This window comes from Rutilus rutilus, assembly GCF_951802725.1.
Source record: "Rutilus rutilus genome assembly, chromosome: 11".
NCBI lineage: Eukaryota > Metazoa > Chordata > Actinopteri > Cypriniformes > Leuciscidae > Rutilus > Rutilus rutilus.
Genome location: NC_140216.1, coordinates 32,826,981 through 32,847,149, shown reverse-complemented (window position 1 = coordinate 32,847,149; position 20,169 = coordinate 32,826,981). Strand labels below are relative to the sequence as shown.

At 36.8% G+C, this 20,169-nt stretch overlaps 1 protein-coding gene across 1 annotated transcript in view; it reads right to left on the bottom strand.

Moving 5' to 3' along the window:
* Positions 1–2,921: 2,921 nt before the first annotated feature.
* Positions 2,922–20,169, bottom strand: part of atp1a3a (ATPase Na+/K+ transporting subunit alpha 3a) — a 39,073-nt gene continuing 21,825 nt past the window's right edge. Inside the window, exons 9-21 of the mRNA XM_084423768.1 lie at positions 15,402–15,600; positions 14,206–14,450; positions 13,011–13,203; positions 10,966–11,278; positions 8,412–8,562; positions 8,135–8,303; positions 6,747–6,901; positions 6,477–6,600; positions 6,225–6,370; positions 5,379–5,509; positions 5,173–5,274; positions 4,948–5,039; positions 2,922–4,113 (exon numbers count right to left, since the gene is read on the bottom strand). Of these exons, the coding sequence (XP_084279894.1) occupies positions 4,085–4,113; positions 4,948–5,039; positions 5,173–5,274; positions 5,379–5,509; positions 6,225–6,370; positions 6,477–6,600; positions 6,747–6,901; positions 8,135–8,303; positions 8,412–8,562; positions 10,966–11,278; positions 13,011–13,203; positions 14,206–14,450; positions 15,402–15,600 (2,049 nt within the window). The 3' untranslated portion in view covers positions 2,922–4,084. The remainder of the gene's footprint in view (positions 4,114–4,947; positions 5,040–5,172; positions 5,275–5,378; positions 5,510–6,224; positions 6,371–6,476; positions 6,601–6,746; positions 6,902–8,134; positions 8,304–8,411; positions 8,563–10,965; positions 11,279–13,010; positions 13,204–14,205; positions 14,451–15,401; positions 15,601–20,169) is intronic.

Sequence of the window (20,169 nt, the reverse complement as noted above, 5' to 3'; positions counted from 1 at the left end):
TATCACCTGGATATAAGGATGAACTTCGATACAGAGAATCTGAACTCAGAGTCGGCGTTCAAATAAATATCAAATAGGAAATCACATGATTTGGCGAGTTTGGTCGCCATCTAGCGGTGTGAATCGTTCTCTACAAGGAATCAGGAGCAGCATTATCAGGATGTCTCCAAATGCCTTGTGGAGACTGTTACTGGCGAATTGCTGATGTTTGAACCCTCCATATGAAGTAAAATCAGGAGGTTGAGGGAGTCTTAAGTATATAGATTTAAATAATTTCAAAGTTATTAAGACAAAAGTTAGATCAAGTTAGCCAAAGTGCACTAACCGTTCGCCTCAGGAAGTAACCATAGCAACAGTTCGCCGCTCGAGAGCTTTCCAGGAGGATTCATGTCATTATATGATGACAAATATATCCCAAAAAAAAGTGTTTTATACATATAGGCCGAAAGAAAACACGCGAAAATTGTAATATTGTAATTGTATGCTTTATTTTGTAATATAGCCATAGGGCCTACTTTGTTCCTAAAATTCTTAAACAGTTTTGAAGAACAGAAGCTTTATTCACAACTTTAATATGAATTATTATTTGAGAATTTGTCCTTTAAACACGTCAAAGTTGAACTCTTTATTTGGACCGTTTGAATACAACTATTGAAGCAAAGCGCGCCAACTTATGAAACGTGATATAGTCTGTTTGTAAGCTGTTATTGTGTGTGTCAGTGTGTGTATGAAGTAGAGAGCAGGCAAAACGTCTTTACGTTCTTAAAAATAAAGGTTCTTTATTGACCTTATTCACAGCAGCGCCATCTTTGATTTTGAATGGAAGCGAGGCTGAGGCCATATACATACATGTCTTCAGTGGGTTGTACTGTATTTAAGGTGTTTTTGGATTGTTCTGCAAACGAAACACTGCAAAAATATATTTCCAAGAAACTTCAGTAGACCAAAAAAAAAAAAAACCCAGACAATTTGAGCTGTGGAAAAGTACAAGTGATCTGGAGCGTTATGCTGCTTTTTTACAGCGGATGCCATTGAAAACACGGCCCTCACTTTCATACCTGTCATGGCGCTGCTCTGAATAAGGTCTATTGGCATCGATGGTTCCATGAGGAACCTTTATGATCCAACCTTTCCATTCAACAAAAGGTTCTTTATAGAGGAAAGAGATTTTTAAAATGTTCTTCACACTAAGAAAAAAAGGTTCTTTTAAGAAGAGTTCACAGAAAGGTTTTGTGGGTACCAAAAATGGTTCTTCGATGGCATTGCTGTGAAAACCCCTGTATTTTTAAGAATGCACACAGCATAAACAGCCAAACACGAGCATACTGAATGAACATGACCTGCACTCATCACGCACCCAAACACAGAGCATGTCCACAATTACTCTTCACCCAAACATTACTGGTCAGCCCGATAACCCCTCCCCCTCTCGATGACCCTGACGACCTAGGCACCATGGCAACCCTGTGACCTATCCGGTTCAACCTATCAGTTGCCAAGGAGACAACCTTGGAGCACATCTGACCATTGCCCCCTCCCTTCCCCCTTTCTGCTGAGACGAGGCAAGCGATCGATATTCTATCACACAGAACAGTGGAGCGAGAGAGGGAGAGGGGGAAAGGGGGAGAGAGAGAGAGAGAGAGAGAGAGAGATTGGGGGTCTGCATTGAGCAGAAAGATTAAAGCAGGCAGGACAGCTGACAAGGGGAGTGTGTGTGTGTATGTGTGTGTGTTTCATAATGAGGAGACATATTTCTGTTATTTTGGAGAGTTGGCTTCAAGGCATGTTTGTAATTCTGTTTTTAGAGGTGTGGTTCTGTGTGCGTGTGTGTGTGTGTGTTTGTGAGCCCTCTTCATCATCAAAATGAAACAGCGGCTGAATGTAACCAGGGAATTCATCAAAGACTTTACTGCAGCCCGTCTCCTCCTTTCTCTTTCATATAAAAACCCCTAACTGTATATATATATACATATATATAACAGCCTGTATAAATATAAAAGGTGTTTTAGGCCCTTTGTCTCTATCTGTGTGTGCAGACACTCTTTAAACGGGGTGACCCACACCTCTAGGTGTTATGGCTGTGAAAAAGCAATTTTATTTTATTTTATTTATTTATTTACAGGATTTATTTTATATCTCAAATTAAATTTATGATAGCAGTCTGTTTTGAAAAACAACATCCTCAAAATGACAAATGTTACTAAAATAATAGCGAGTGATTTGAAGTGAGATTTTTTGGTATGATTATTTTTGTGATATTATTTTGGGAGAAGCCACCTCTATATAAATGTCATAGCACTGAACTCATAAAACCTACGATAAAGAAGGTTATAAACCTGCGAGAGTGAATTAATGACTGTAAAACCATTAACAGTCTTACAGAGTTCAGAGAAAACCCATTACAGAGGTAAAAGTTCTCGCACTGTCCATGTTAATCGAACAAATAGCTGATATCTTTATTATCTGACTTTAAAATATACTTGCTGAATCTTACAAGAACATGGCTAGGTTATATTTCAGCCCCAACATAATATAAAATAATACATTTTCATGACATCTATTCACATTTCTCACCCCCAAATTCTCATTACGATTATGCAAAATATATATTTGATTTAAATTGTATATAGTATTTATATCATTTTAATAACATTACCTTAATACAGAAATTAGTGCATATTAAGAATTATGATGTGAATTATGAACTGAGAAGACATCTGGATGCACTACAATATGATTCACTCCTATAAAATGATTTCTTGACTTTTTTATAGATATTTATAAATGAAAAGTGTCGAATCTGTGCTCAAACGCCACGTGAATGCATGTTTACATGTCCTGTAATGGCTATAAATTACACAAAAGAAAGTTTAATATTTCATTAACCAGACATCAGACACAAAAACAAACCGACGCCAAGCTGAGAAAAGAGAGATCCTTCATTTTTATTTCATTTTTCGCAGTTGATTGACATGTTGTACCATTGCTTTTATTCCATTTTTTCTGCACTTATTTAAACAATGACATTAGAGAGAAATCTCTTTTTCCTAGGACACAGAAAGATTGTATTTTCTCTTCTTCTTTTTTTTTAACAGGGGAAGAGGGAAACGGGGCGGGGGGGGGGGGGGGGGGGCTTCTTCACATCGTTCACAAACAGACAAACAGACGGGGACGGACAGAAGGAGCGAGAGCAGGGAGGGAGGGGGCAGTGCAGGGTAAATGGGAGGGAGAGGAGGAATGAGAGAGAGAGAGAGAGAGAGAGAGAGAGAGAGAGAGAGAGAGAGAGAGAGAGAGAGAGAGAGAGAGAGAGAGAGAGAGAGAGAGAGAGAGAGAGAGAGAGAGAGAGAGAGAGAGAGAGAGAGAGAGAAAGAGTGAGTGGGTGGCAGTGTGCTTTGTCATGTCTGAGAAAAAAAATGAAACCAAGCAGCTCTCAGACACACTTCTAACATAACAAATTTCGGCCTAAAAAGTTAGGAATGATTAATAAAAACAACACTCGAAAAAAGAAAGAAAAAACACAACAACGACGACCTGGAAAGAAAAGACACAGAGAAAGGGAGGAGGTGGCAGGTGAGACGGGACCGGTTTGGAGCGGGGCGGCTGTCTTCCTCTTTTCCCCCAGCAGAGGGCGAGAGTCTAAATGAGTTTCATGATCATTAGGTTGTTAGTGTTTTCCCGACGGCGAGGACGGAGAGGGATGAACAACAGTAATCTAGCGTGGCAGTGTTTGTGCAGGAGTCCCAGTCGCCCGTGACGGAATCTAAATGCAGCTGCGGGTTTGGAAAGACGTGACGCGCGACGACATCCATTCCAAAAGCCGTGCGTGTGCACATGCTAACAGTGCGTTTAACGGTTTTTAGTAAACCTTACAACTATGATACTGGCAGATTCAGCTGTAGTCTTTGGGTTTGTCATCTCCCTCTGTTTGTTGGTCCGCTCATCTCGTCTCATTTTTGTTTATTATTTCAGTAAAAGGATGGAGATGATGTTTTTATAAAGGAGGGATGGGTAGAATGTAAAAAAGAGAGAGAGAAAGAGAAAGTGAGGGAATGAGGGAGAATTGATGAGTGAAGTATTCGACAATTTAGTAGTACGTCTCCTTTTCAATCCAACCTGAAGTAAAACAGAGAGAAAAAAGGCCATAATTAAAATTCAGCATCATTCACAGAATATTCATATACGAAACATTGTGAATATTATGATTTGCAATTTTGCAATATTGAATTTATTTTTGCAATGCATCCTCTTCTTGCCACTTTAGTAACTAAAATGTTAAGAGTTGTTAAGTTTGATTCATTTTCATGAATCAGTTCAAACTGTCAACTTCAGTGAATCGATTCAAAACTCTGATGAAAATGATTCATTTGCATAATCAATAAAACATAAAATATTTGTAGGTCAGTTTAGCTTTTTTGTTTTTTGCTATGTATTGTTTTTATTCTTCTTGTTCATTTAGTGAAAAACTTTTTTTTTACGAAAAGTTTTCTTTTAAGATAGATATTTTATAGATATTTTTACTGTGGCCAATAAGAATTTTTGAAAGAAATTAATACTTTTATTCAGCAAGGATGCGTTGCATTGATCAAAAGTGACAATAGAGAAAAGTATAATGTTACAAAAAAATATTTTAAATAAATGCTGTGCTTTGCTGTACTTTCAAATGATCAAAGAATCCTGAAAAATGTTTTCAACATTAATAATGATCAAGTGTTTCTTCAAATTAGTATATTAGAATGATTTACACATAATTGTTCACGTTATTTTTCAAATGTAACAATGAGCATAATACTTATTTCAAATAAATTTAAAAATCTGACTTTTGGATGTTACACAAAAAAAGCCATGTCAGAGAGTAATACATAAATATTGATATTTATATCAAAATCCTGTATACAGAAGAAAAAAAGCTGTATTTCTCAGTGTGAGAGAGTAATTCAGGCTCTGTACCTCCTGGGTTTCTGCGCAGGATAAGTTTTCGGATCTCATCGTAAACAAAAATTAAGAAGCTGTAAGGGAACGCACAGAACCACCAACTGGGCCTGAGAGAAGAAACGAGAGAAAAAAAGGAGAATTCACATTATTTGAGTGAGTTTTTCCTCAGCTAATGCTATGATATTGACGTAGCATTTATCAAATTTGCTTTGTAATGTTCCATTAGGAAGCAACACTCACTTGAGAGGGTACATCCTGAGGGCCACATCCATGCCGGGGCAGTAAGAGAGGAAGGCAGCGAGAGCCGTCTCCTCAAACAGGCCGAAGATCAAGATTTTATTCCTACGAACAAGCACAATCATTCAGCTCCGAATCCCAAGCTTCATATTTGATCCAACAACTAATTCCAGCAGATGTCTGTTAGCACCAGGGCAGCAGATACTCACTTCATGCCCTGCTGGAACACAGAGTTGCGGCGAGTTTTGCAGATGATCACGTCGGCCCACTGCACCACCACGATACTGACGAAGAAGGCCGTGTGACACGTGAACTCCACAATCTTCCTCTGCTCATATGTCTGAGAGAAAGACATTATTTCATTACACAATCTTGCATACACTACTGTTCAATGGTTTTGGGCTCAGAAAGATTTTTTATATTTTTTGGAAGGAAATTAATACTTTTATTCAGTAAGGTTGCATTCAAATGATCAAAAGTAACAGAAAATACTTTAATATTATTTGTAATATTTTTATTTCAAATAAATGCTGTTCTATTGAACTTTCTATTTATAAAAGAATTCCTGAAAAAATACGTAGCATACTTTCCACAAAAATAATAAGCAGCACAACTGTTTTTAACATAAGAAATGTTTCTTGTGCATCTAGTCGGCATATTAAAATGATTTCTGAAAGTGTGACACTGGAAACTGGTGTCACCAAAATAAATGACATTTTTAAAATATAGTATGTAATAATATGTAATAATATTTCACAATATTACTGTTTTACTGTATTTTTGATAAAATGAGCATAAGTAACTCTTTAAAAAAAAACATTGACACCAAAATTTTACACATTTTTAGGTCAAAAAGCAGATAATTTATAGCTAAGATGGAAGCCAATGGCAAAAGACAGAAAATATGATTAATAATTCTTTGTTTTGATAAGATGCTTTTTAGAAGCATCTGCTAAATCTAAATGTAAAAATAAATGAAATGCAATTTAAGTTGCTTTGGACAAGAGCGTGCTCTATAAACATGCACTGCATAGTTTGTGTAATGTGACGTTTACCCATTGCTGTCCGTAACTGTCCTCCAGGTCATTATTGGAGCGATCGTCCCAGTTTAGCCGGATGCCCACCAGCAGGCTGGGAAGCCAGCCGTTCTCAGCCAGAATCACGAAATAACTGAAAAATCCTCCCAGGGCTTGAATCATGCCTACACACGCATATTTAAAAAGACAGAGGGTAAGTCACTTTTATTCAGTTCATTTCAAGTCTAATCTCTTATAACGGCGATTTTTGTATTGTAGCAGCTCACTAACCGATCTGTCCATAGGCGATGCTGATGAGACGCTCGTTCACCAGCTTGTCCCTGTGGGGGTTACGAGGCTGGCGCTTCATGATGTCACTCTCTGCTGCTTCATAAGCCAATGAGATTGCAGGGACCTGAGATGGCATACAACAATTGGTTAATGTATGAGTATTAGAGAAAAAAGTGTATTGCCACTAGAAGATAACTCCAGTTTCTGTTACATTCAAGAATATGTTCATTATTAAAATGAAAACTTTAGATGTGTGTGTATGAGTCTCACCATGTCAGTGCCCAGGTCGATGCAGAGGATGGTGATGGTTCCGAGAGGAAGAGGAATGTTGACCAAGATGAAGAACAGGAAGGGAGTGATCTCAGGGATGTTGCTGGTCAGCGTATAGGCGATGGACTTCTTCAGGTTATCAAAGATGAGACGACCTGGAAGAGAAAAACACACAGACCTCATTATTACCCGCGTCATTCAAGTCTTTTCTTTCATTCATCTAGACTGTTTCTGTTTTGTATTATTTTTTCCAACCATTTTTCATGATAATTTGCTTTCACAGAAGTCCCCTGCATTACACTTATGCTGCCTGGGAAATCTGTCAATGTTTATTATATGGTTTAAATATGACCTACTTTTCTTTACTGTTGTTGTCCTTTAGATTTTTTTTATTAAAGCGTTAAAAAACACTAAAATAAAAATATGATAAAAATGACAATAAATAAAATATTAATTTTGATTGATTGTTATATTTTATATATTTTTTATTTATTTGAATTATTTGCATTTTAATTCAGTTTTTTTTTTACATATATTATATATAACCATAAGTCATATGGTTTAAAAAAAATACATTTTAAATTAATTAATACATATTTAAAAATATTTTCAAAAAGTTACTATCAAAAGACACTCTGAATTGTATTTATTATTTGGTTTAAAAATGACCTACTCTTTTCACTGTTGTTGTCATTTTGTTGATTTTTTTTTAATTAAAGTATTAAAAAACTAAAATAAAAATATGATAAAATCACAATAAATAAAAGTAATAAAAAATATAAAATCTAATATATTCTTACATTTTATCATATTTCTTATTTTAATTATCTTCATTTTAATTACATTTTAAACATATATTACATATAACCATAAGTCACATGGTTGTTTGTAATAAATGTTTATTTTTAATTAATTAATACATGTTTCAAAATCTTTCTTCAAAAATTTCCAAACAAAAGAAGTTACTATCAAAATCAATTGTGTTTATTATCTGTTTTAAATATTACCTACTTGTTGTAGCATTAAACTATATTATACTATACTATAAAATATAAACTATACTATAAAATATATATGAATAATCTTGTTATTTTTATTTCATTTTATTTATTGTTTTTTTCTATCATATTTTTGTTGATTTTAATTACCAGAACATTTTATTCTGAGTTTTTAACATACATTTATACAATTTTATATTACGAATGTTAAATGTGGACCCCAGGAAGACTAGCAACCGCTTTGTGGAATCTAGCAGAGATCCAAATGAAGAATAAAGTGCAAAATCTGAGGCATAGATGAAAACAATCTCCTTGTATGAGTTGCCCCTGGCTTGCTCTGGATTTCTTTCTATCTTTCTCATAAGCTTTGCCTCCCTCTCTCCCTCATACCTTCCTCAACTCCAGTAACGATGGATGCAAAGTTGTCGTCGAGCAGGATCATGTCTGCAGCCTGCTTGGAGACGTCTGAGCCCGAGATCCCCATGGCAACACCGATGTCAGCCTTCTTCAGAGCGGGGGAGTCGTTCACTCCATCACCAGTCACGGCCACAATGGCGCCCTAAAGGACACAGTCACACAGAGAGTGTGTGTATTCAGTTATTTATGACTACTAATGAAGAGTTTAAATGAACAGTGTTTTGGTGAATGTGAGTGTGTGTGTGTGTACCTGTCTCTGGCAGCCCTCCACGATGATGAGTTTCTGCTGGGGAGAGGTCCTGGCGAACACAATCTCTGTGTGATTCCTCAGCAGTTCATCCATCTGATCCTGCGAGAGATCCTTCAGATCTGAGCCGTGGATCACACAGGCTTTAGCATCCCTGACAACACACGCATGAAGAATACTTAATGGAAACTCGAAACTCCAGTTGTGTCAAAATCAGACAAAATGTACAGCTGCGGTTAGAGCAATACACAAATCAGTTTCACATTATCCAGAAGTTTCAGTTCAGTGTTTTTTTGGTAACACTTTAGAATAATGGTCGTCATTTATATGGCAACCACGTTCACACTTCAAGCCTTAGTGCTCAATTTGGATTTATTGCTCAGATCAGATTTTTTTGTATAGCTGTTCACATTGTTGTATTAAATGTGGCCAATGTCATTACTCCAGTGCGAACAGACCATAGTCCTGAACTGACCCACATGCGCAAAAGAGCAATAAAAAGACATCGCATAGCAGCTGTCACATGGAAGTAAACACGGAGGACATTAAAGTAAGTGATTACTCGTTTGTGTATAATGTGATCTGACGTGGAAGCTAGCGAATTTACATGCAGGCAGTATAAATAACAATTGACGTGGATGCGAAAAAAGAGCAGAGTTTTTAAACATTTATGATAGGAGCCCTAATGTTTTGCTTTTATATAGAGTTGTCACACATCACTGTCCTTCCACTGACTACCCTTCACAAGTGTCTTGATAACTTTGGGTATGTAAAATCTCTGAAGTGACTCCCATGAGCGCAGAATTGTGATGAATGTTGCTCTAGAGTGACGTAAAAGTCGCATGAATAACGATAGGACTGTTCAGACTGAGGTCACACTGCAAAACATCTGACCTGTATCGGATTTAGGACCACATATGGAAGTAGCACAAAGATTCCATGTGGTTTGTGCCGTTCACACTGTCATGAGAAAAACAGATCTGATTCACACATAAAAAAATCGGATTTGGGCCACATTTACCTGAAGTCTGAAGTAATGCAGGACTAATGAGTAGTACTACATTAACACTTCAGCTACTACTATAAACTAATATGGAAACAATATGAACTAATCAGCAAGTAATAGCAAATGTAGGACTGAGATAGTTCCTATTAGGTAGTCAATAATTACTGAATGAAATTAGCCTCACACATACATTATAAAAAATTACCAATCAATTACCAATAACGTGTCTGAGATGTGAGCAGTTGTCTTTTTTACTCTGAACATGGTCATAAAAAGCATCATAATTACTCAAATGTTTCTTAAACCCCTTGTCACTCTGCAGGAACTATTATTGATATGGATCATTATTTTGAAGTGACAAACAATTTTAGTAGTTCTCGAAGAGTGACTAGGGGTGCGTCTCAATCAGCTCCCTAGTTCAGTAGTCAGGGCACTGATTAGGGAGTCGGACATCGCGAAATCCTTCCAGTGTACTGAAACATTTGCTCCCTAAAAAGTCCCACAATGTACCGTGAAAACCAGGGAGCATCGATGCTCACTATGTTCCCTTAACAAAAGTTCTGAAGCGCGAAACATAAATCACGTGAGCCAACTCAACTCAATAAACATAAAGACACGCGATAGATGTTTTTTAAAAAATAAAAAACAATTATATTTCAGCATAAATATACATCGTAATTAACAAAATATAGCTAACATTTAGAATTTATTTTCAGCTGAAATGCTGCACGTATACGTAACAAGCAAAGTGCTGTAAACAAATATTGTCAGAAAGATATCCGTTATAAATACCAGTAGCGATGTTGTACAATGAGGACGTTGTCATGTCGCCGCAAATAGAGTCATCAGTGTCCAGATGTGTAGTGAGCCAGCGTCCTTACTGTCCTTACCAGTGACAATTTGTATAGACGTTATACTGATTCAGGACCAAGGAAGCTTGGGATCTGATTGAGACGCACTCTAGGTTTTTCCAGTATGGTAGATACGGAAACTGCACCATTATCAGGCAAAAGCATTTTTCTCCATTGATGGACATTCAAAAGTAGCCATGTATTCTCCTTTTGTAAAAAATAATTAGCAAATATTTTGCTGTATTATTGTAGATGCTTTACCACTGAGCGATTTTTGAAGGTATTATAGATGTCTTTGGTTGAAACCAGCCTGATGCAATTTAGCCAAACAGGACGTGTTCCTGGATCAACATCCTTTGTCATTCCTAGAAACAATATTCCTATCAAGCATTCATAAATCAAATCCTAACCCTAGCCTACAATTGGTGGAAATGAATGCTGTTCAAACATAATCCCAACCTTGTAATCAGATCAGTTGATAGGAAAGTAATTCCAGGACTTAAAAGCATGTTGATCCAGGAACATGTCCTTGGGAAGTTGAACGTTTAGCACAGGCCTCCCTAAATGTGTGTTTTTTCCCTTTTTTGACATTTTTATCCATAGTATAGTAAAGTTTTTAGAGAAGATTATGGGAAGAAACAGGCAAAATGGGATCGTGAATAATTTTTTTTGAAGTTTTCTGTGTGTTTTAATACTCTACCTGGGGTTGACCTGGCTGACAGGAATATTAAGCCGAGCGGCGATGTCTTCCACAGTTTCGTTACCCTCAGAGATGATACCGACACCTTTAGCAATGGCCTTGGCCGTGATTGGATGGTCACCTGTCACCATGATGACTTTGATACCAGCTGAGCGGCATTTGCCCACAGCGTCGGGGACGGCAGCTCGGGGAGGGTCAATCATGGATATCAGACCCACAAAGCACAGTTTGTCTGTCTGGAAGTTGATGTCGTCGGTGTCAAAGGCAAATCCTTTGGGGTACTTGTCCTCGGGCAGGAACACGTGGCAGAAACCTGGATGGAAGTAGAAAAAAAAAATAGAAACAATCAGAATGGATTTATTCCACAGTTTTGAGTTTTTCATGCGTCTTGGATTTCTATTCATATTTGTAATCCAGCACATCTGGAAAATCACAGACCAGTATCCCTTCTTCCATTCGTCGCGAAGACACTTGAACAAGTTGTTTTCAACCAGATCTCTTCCTTTTTTACACAGAACAACCCCCTGGACAGCAACCAGTCTGGTTTCAAAAGCGGACACTCAACTGAGACTGCCCTACTCTCGGTAATTGAAGCTCTGAGACTGGCAAGAGCAGCTTCCAAATCCTCAATTCTCATCCTGCTGGATCTGTCTGCTGCCTTTGACACAGTTAACCACCAGATCCTCCTGTCAATCCTAAAGACGAAGGGCATCTCGGGGACTGCACTTCAATGGTTCAAGTCTTACCTCTCAGGTAGGTCATTCAGGGTGTCGTGGAGGAGTGAGGTGTCTAAGACCCAACATCTAGCCACTGGGGTGCCTCAGGACTCAGTGCTTGGACCACTTCTATTCTCCATCTACATGTCATCACTAGGATCTGTGATTCAGAAACATGTTTTTTCCTATCACTGCTACGCTGATGACACACAACTCTACCTCTCATTCCAGCCTGATGATCTGACAGTAGCTGCTCGCATCTCAACCTGCCTGACAGACATTTCTGGCTGGATGAAGGACCACCACCTTCAACTAAACCTTGCGAAGACAGAGTTGCTTGTGGTCCCGGCCAACCCAACACTACACCACAACTTCCCCACTCAGCTAGGTTCGTCATCCATAACTCCATCAAGGTCAGCCAGGAACCTTGAGTTGTGATTGATGATCAATTGAACTTTACAGACCACATTGTTAGAACTGCCCGGTCCAGCAGATTTGCCTTATACAACATCAGGAGGATCAGGCCCTTCCTATCAGAGCATGCTATACAACTCCTTGTCCAAGCACTTGTTCTATCCAGACTGGACTATTGTAATGCTCTCCTGGTCTTCCAGCTTGCACTATCAAAACTCTGCAACTGATCCAAAATACTGCAGCTAGAGTGGTCTTTAACGAGCCGAAGAGAGCACACGTCACTCCTCTCCTCACAAAACTGCACTGGTTGCCAGTTGCTGCTCGCATCAAATTCAAGTCACTGACTTTTGCCTACAGAACAACCACTGGCTCTGCTCCCTTTTACCTAAACTCATTACTTCAGACTTACGTGCCATCCAGAAACTTGCACTCAGCAAGTGAACACCGTCTTGTCGTGCCATCTCAAAGAGGCACTAAATCTATTTCTCTGACCTTTTCCTGGTCTGTTCCATGCTAGTGGAATGACCTGCCCAACTCAACCAGAGCGGCTGAGTCCGTGTCCATTTTCAAGAAACGGCTGAAGACGCATCTTTTTCGGCAACACTTGATCCATTAATAATAACACTTTATCTTCTATTCTATATCCATCATCTTAAAAAAAAAAATTACAGGTACTGCGTTAGATTAAACTGGGAAGGGTCATAGCACTTGCATATTGTTGTCCTATTGTATAACTGCTTCTATTGTTCTCATTTGTAAGTCGCTTTGGATAAAAGCGTCTGCTAAATTAATAAATGTAAATGTAAATGCCTTTTTTAAATGAGTTTTTTGAGTTTTTTTGTGTGTGTCAGGATAGTGGAGAGGTAACAGGAAACAAAAGAGTCTTTTATTTTGAGGTCTCTCTCTATTTCTCACCAAGCACTCTTTCTCCCAGCCCTCCGAGTTCCAGGTAGGCGTTCTGGAAGGCCTCCTTCAGTTCCTCATCCATGGGCTGCTCTTTCCCTTGAATGAGGATGCTGGTGCAACGGTCCAGGATGCGCTCTGGCGCCCCCTTCATCACCAGCAGGTAGTGGCTATCGCTACCCTCATCCGTCTCGTGCACTGACAGCTGGTGGGAAAACACATCCAAGCACATGAGAATGAGTGTTAGTCAGAACTGAATAAAGTGCAGAATGTGAATGAAGATGATCATGTTTAACTATCCCTAAGAATTAAAGTAAAAATCTTAGAAAAATGGCATTGTCTAATGATGAACTAAACAAATCTACAGTTATCTATATACAAAATCATTCTTAATTCATTTTTAATGAATTATAATTAAAATGATAAACTTTAGCATTGATGAAATGTAAAATATATTAATATTTAAAAACGATTTATTTCTCTCTTTATTTGTTTTATTATTAGTTGAAATGAAATATATTTGGTTATAAGGTGTCGTGTTTTGTGATGTGACATACTATAATCCATCTAAAACTATTTTAAACAATATTTTGCTAATTTTGTATTATTATTATGCTCGCAGCTTCAAAAGAATATATTAATGACTATAGTAACTGAGAGACTACACATCATATTTGTTATTAAGAAACAATAATATTATAAAACAACAATAATAATTTAAATATATAAAAAATCTCTTTCTATCTAATATCTAAATAATAAAAAAAGTGAAAAAAAGAGAGACTACATGGAATATTTGTAATAAAAAAAAACACTTAATTGCAGGATGATAAACTTAATATAAATGGTGACAGAACCTGCAACTTTCCTTACACATACGAATACATTTCAACATAAAATCTTGGCGTTAATTAAAAAAAGGGGCCTGGACATGGACATGTCAACCGTCCATTTTGCAATTAAAGTTAAAATAATATCATACTGTTTAATATTGGTTTGAGTTGCACAATATTTACCTGGAATAATAATAACTATGAAATGTTGTTACACCAAACTTACATTTTTTACATTTTATTTTGCACCGACAGTAAAAATACAATATTATTTTAAGTATTAAGTTAATTAAGGTTATGTTGACTGAATGTTAACCAAGTTAATGGATGCCGGACTTACAATTACTTTATAAATCCAGTCACAGAAAACAAACCTGATATTTGTTGGTGGAGTTGAAGGGAATTTCAGCCACTTTTTTGTTCTTTTCCCTCATGGCTTTGACAGACCCACAGGAGAGCTCGATGCACTTGAGAAGAGCCGACTCCGAGGCGTCACCGGCAACATCACGCTTCAGGATTGGCAGAGAATCCTGTCCCGCCTTAAACACGGCTCTGTTACAGAGCGCTGCCACACGGGCCAGAGCCAACCACGTCCCAGAGCTCTTATCAAAGGAAGCACCTAGAAGAGATCACACACGGGATCAATATAGTATCTATCTACAGCCTAGTAACTATCTATCTATCTATCTATCTATCTATCTATCTATCTATCTATCTATCTAAAATGTTTTTGAAAGAATTCTTTATGCTCACCAAAGCTGCATTTATTTAATCAAAACTACAGTAGCACAATACAGTAATAAAAACAGTAATATTGTGAAATATCATTACAATTTAAAATAACTCTTTTCTGTTTATACATTTTCAAATTATTTATTCCTTTGAATGAATTTTCAGCATCATTACTCCAGTCTTCAGCGTCACATGATTCTTCAGAAATCATTCTAATATGCTGATTTGCTGCTCAAGAAAGATTTCTTATTATTATCAATGTTAAAAACAGTTCTGCTGCTTATTATTTTGTGGAAATCAGTGATATTTTAGTAATTTGGATTCATTTTAATTTATCTGTTTTCGTTTTAATTTTAGTTCGATTTTAGCGATTGTGTTGTATGATTTTTATAAGTCTATATAGTTTTTATAATTTATTATTTCAGTTTTGGTTTTAGTTAAGTTAAATTCAATTAAATGAAAATGAGAAATGTTGCAACTAGCAACTACATTTTTTAGATCTTATTTGATTTCACTTAACGTTTACTGTATTTCAAGTAACGAAAACATCTTTGAATGATTTTAGTTTAAGTGAAATATAATAACCCTGGTGAAAACCATGATACATTCTTTTCTGGGTTCTTTGACAAATACAAAGAACAGCATTTATTTGAAACAGATCTTTTGTAACATTATACATGTCTTTACAGTCACTTTTAAATTAATTTAGCACATCCTTGCTAAATAAAAGCATGAATTTATTTCCAAACTAAATCTTAAAGACCCCAAACTTTTGAATGGTAAGATCTATCTTCCCAGAACACCCAAGCAACCACCTAGTAATCCTCTCGCAGCTCACCAGACTGATCTTCAGTGGTGTCGGCCTCATGGATCTGATTGTCGAACCACATGTGGGCGACAGTCATGCGGTTCTGCGTCAGGGTGCCGGTTTTATCCGAGCAGATGGTGGAGGTGGACCCCAGAGTCTCCACAGCCTCCAGATTCTTCACCAGGCAGTTCTTACGGGCCATGCGCTTGGCCGTGAGGGTCAGACACACCTGAGACACGGAAACAGAAAGGTAGAACGAGAGGAACGGAAACAGAGGACCAGAGAAACAGAACAAAAGGAAGAGTGGTTGAGGCAGAAGTTAAAAGGAAAAGAGAGTGGAGAGAAAGAGAGCCAAATAGAATTTCAGTGACATTACATATTTCATATTGTGGCACAATGCAACATCGTGCAGTAATAGAACTGTGTTAAATTAAAGCGAAGCACAGCACAGATAGAGAAAGCAGAGTGGTCAGAAACATACTCTACGCGATTGTCTAGCTTTTGTTATTGACGTCAAATGATGAGCGAATATCTCAAATCTAAATCTAAGGAATATTGGCACAAATTCATCTGTTACTTGGAGCCAGTCAAATTAGACAAATGCTAACATGAACAGGAGTGACATGCCCTCATCATCCAAAGCCTGAAGAAAAAAAGACAAGAAAAAATAACCCAATCCATATTGATAATAAAGGGTTGAGAAAAACATATGTGCAGACCACAGTTTATTTTCTGAGGAGAACAACTGTCTGCCAGGGAACATGCAAAATGCAGTAACTGTATTTTTTGTCTTTCAGACTATGATCTGACCTGTGACAGATGAGCTTGGTTCAACTATAATCAGATTCAAAGAAAATGGAGTGTGTAAATTGATATAAAAATCAATCAAAATGTAATCATTTCCAGCATTTGATAAAGCTTTGCACCAAAAATCAAGATACATATGAGAGTTATACAATTTATATAGGGCAACACAACTGTTTTCAACATTGATGAGAATAATAATAAATGTTTCTTGAGCATCAAATCGGCATATTAGAATGATTTCTGAAGGATCATGTGACACTGAAGACTGGAGTAATGATGCTGAAAATTCAGCTTTACATCACAGGAATAAATTACATTTTAAAATATAGAAAAATAGAAAATAATTTAGGCTGTAATACTATTTCACAATATTAAAGTTTTACTGTATTTCTGAATAAAAATAAATAAATAAATAATAATAATAATAATAAATACATCCTAGCTAGGTTAGGATAAAAAATGTTTTTTTTACATTAAAAACAATCTTACTAAAGTCTATCTAAATAAAACAATTTTTTTATTTAATGTTCCTATTTTTATTTATTTTTTCATTAAATAAAATGATGCATTTTAATGCTGAAGAATAATTAACATTTACTCTAAAAATATAGTTAATGATATAGAAATGAACAGGGTTCCCACACCTTGGTTGACTTCAAATTCAAGGACCTTTCAAGGACTTTCCAGGTCCAATACCCTCAAATTCAAGGACTTAATGTGGGGACACATTTGTTGTGTCCAACAACAAACGATGAGGTACCATCGTAGTTTCATGCGCACGTGAACTTCATGGCAACGTACAACACAAAGTACCTCATGCGGGAAACACTTAACATAACTCAGGGTTTTTCCTGGCTCAAAATGAGGCGGATGTGGTAAAATCCTAATAATGTACTTTAATAATAAGATTATAAAATTTGTATTTTTTGTAGATCATCATATAGCCTAATGTGTTTCCCACATTGTTTTTGTGGGTAGAGCTTGGTACCTCTAGGGGGGTACGGGGGCATGTCTCCCCGTAAGAAAATTTTGTACATTTTAAAGATAAATTCATTAATCTGGTGCACTTTGAATCACCCGAATCCACTGTTAAAAATAGATAATCCAACCGCAAACCACCTATATTCTTTGATTTAGATATCTGCATCTGATCATCACATTACAATTATTCAAATTCTCAGTGTTAAGCATGCTAATATGGTAACATATCACACTGAAGTAGGCTGATTTAAAATTAACATTTATTTAAAATAAAAGTTCTTTTTTTGGCAAAATTACATAATTCCTTAATAGCCTAAACAGAGGCTTTACTCCCTTCAAACTTAAGTTGTTTAATTTCATTGTTGTTTCAGTCTTTCATTACATTACTGTTTGAATGCACTAATTTTTGTACCTTTTATAAAGGGCATTTTTTTTACTTATTTTATTAAATGTTTGCTCCATCTTTCATTTCAAATTCTTAAATTTGAACAATATATTCAATTAAAATAATAAGACACTAGGCTGTTACCAATCAAATTAAATAATTTACATTGAAAAATTATAACTGTATTAAATTAGATTATTTTAAATATTTTTGAATATACAAATAAGGAATGTTGAAAAGAATGATACTTCATGAAACTAAACCGCCAGTAGGAGGCGGCAGGCGACCGTCTTAATGAGCGAGTCATTGAGTCATTCATTCAAACGGCTGATTTATTCAGAATGAGGCAGTTTAAAGGGATAGTTCACTTTGAAATTAATTTTTGATATGTTTTAGCTTACCTCAAGGGCATCCAAGATGTAGGTGTCTTTGTTTCCGCAGTAGTTTCAATTTTGATATTTTTAGGTCAAACCGTTCTTGTCTGTCAGTCATATAATGCAGGTCTGTGGTCACTGTCTCAAAACACAAGCACAGAGTCCAAATTAAAACAATTCCCCATCGTCCAAATGAAACAATTCCCCATCATAAGTACACATTGATGGCCTAAGACACGAAACGAGCGGTTTGTGTGAGAAAACGAACAGTATATATATCGTTTTTAGCTCTTGAAAACAGCACACGTCCAAATGGTCTGACGGCGCGGGCGGGTATAGATATATACATAGATGTCGCCTTGGCTACGGTTTCGTTCCAATGAACTGCAGTAGCGAAGGCGACATCTAGTGTATACATCTATACCCGCATAGATATATACACTAGATGTCGCTTTGCTACGGTTTCGTTCCAATGAACTGCAGTAGCCAAGGCGACATCTATGTATACATCTATACTCGCCCGCGCCGTCAGACCATTTGGACGTGTGCTGTTTTCAAGAGCTAAAAACTATATATATACTGTTCGTTTTCTCACACAAACCGCTCGTTTCGTGTCTTAGGCCATCAATGTGTACTTATGATGGGGAATTGTTTCATTTGGACGATGGGGAATTGTTTTAATTTGGACTCTGTGCTTGTGTTTTGAGACAGTGACCACAGACCTGCATTATATGACTGACAGACAAGAACGGTTTGACCTAAAAATATCAAAATTGAAACTACTGCGGAAACAAAGACACCTACATCTTGGATGCCCTTGAGGTAAGCTAAAACATATCAAAAATTAATTTCAAAGTGAACTATCCCTTTAAGAATGGGTAATTGAATCTTTGACTCAACCGATTCTTTCAAAACGCTGAATCATTCAGTAATGCAACAAGTTTTGCTGTGAGATGCGCTATGGTTCTGCTGTGATGTTTGGAACTATTTTAGCTGCTGAAACAGAACAAAAACAGTCATTGCGTCTAAAATGTAAGTGACTTAATTTTAACTATTTGTTTATTGAACTGTTATGAAATCAGTCTCGGTTTCAATCTTGATGGCATTCAGGCAAACAGCTCTCTGGTCGTGTGTAGCCTAGGCTATATATTGTTTCTTAACTATAATATGTTATAAATAACTGCGCGAGCCTCAACAGCGCAACATTGTTACCGTCAGTACATTAGGTAGGCCTATAATACACTGTAAAAAAATTCTAACCCTCCCAAATCAAAAATTTCAAGTGACCGATAACATCTAAATTTTTCAATTGGCCCAAGTGAAATTCTGTAAATTTCAATTGGCTCAAGTGAAAATCTGTAAATTAAATTTTATAATTTACAGAATTTCACTTGGGCCAATTGAAAAATTTAGATGTTATCGGTCACTTGAAATTTTTGATTTGGGAGGGTTAGAAATTTTTTACAGTGTATTATCAACTATAGGCTATCAATCACCACTTACTTTAAATTAAATAAAACAGAATCATCCTCAGTTTTTCGGTGATTCCCTAGTTATTTTTTATTGTCGAGGGACGGAGGCGGCACAAAATTTGACGGAGGCGGCCGCCTCATAATTCTCTATGCAGGAAAAACCCTGGTAACGAAACGCGTAAATGCGCTTAACTAGTGTAAATCAAGCAAGCTAGTATGCAAAGGCCATGAAGTGTTGGCGAAATAACACATTAGGGGACTGGAGTGAATATGGAATTATTTCCAGAAAACTTATTGCACAAAATAAATTCAAGCACTTTCAAGCACCTGTCTCTATGTATGTTTATTTTCAAAAACTTTCCAGGGCCTTGAAAATTTTTTTTCAGATTCACAAACTTTCAAGGATTTCAAGGACCCGTGGGAACCCTGAATGAATATTAATTTGCCAGTTTGGTACAGTCAAAACAATAAAATAAATATATATCATTAATACAAAAAATACAAACGTCCTCAGTGTCGGCGTAGGCAATGCATAGCCAATGCATATCTGCGTTAGATTAATAATTGCACTCTGACACATTTTGGAATGCAATGATGCACGAAACTGAGTATGACGTCTGCGTAGGGTATGTTTCAGGCCTACAGTAGTTGTGTACCGCAGCCAGAGGCACAGGCCAACCTCAATGCACAGCTGAGCACAGCGTCTCAGAGTGTGTGGCAGCCACTAGCTTTCACAGGCAACTAGAGATACCACAGAACAATACTTTTCAGATTTTCAT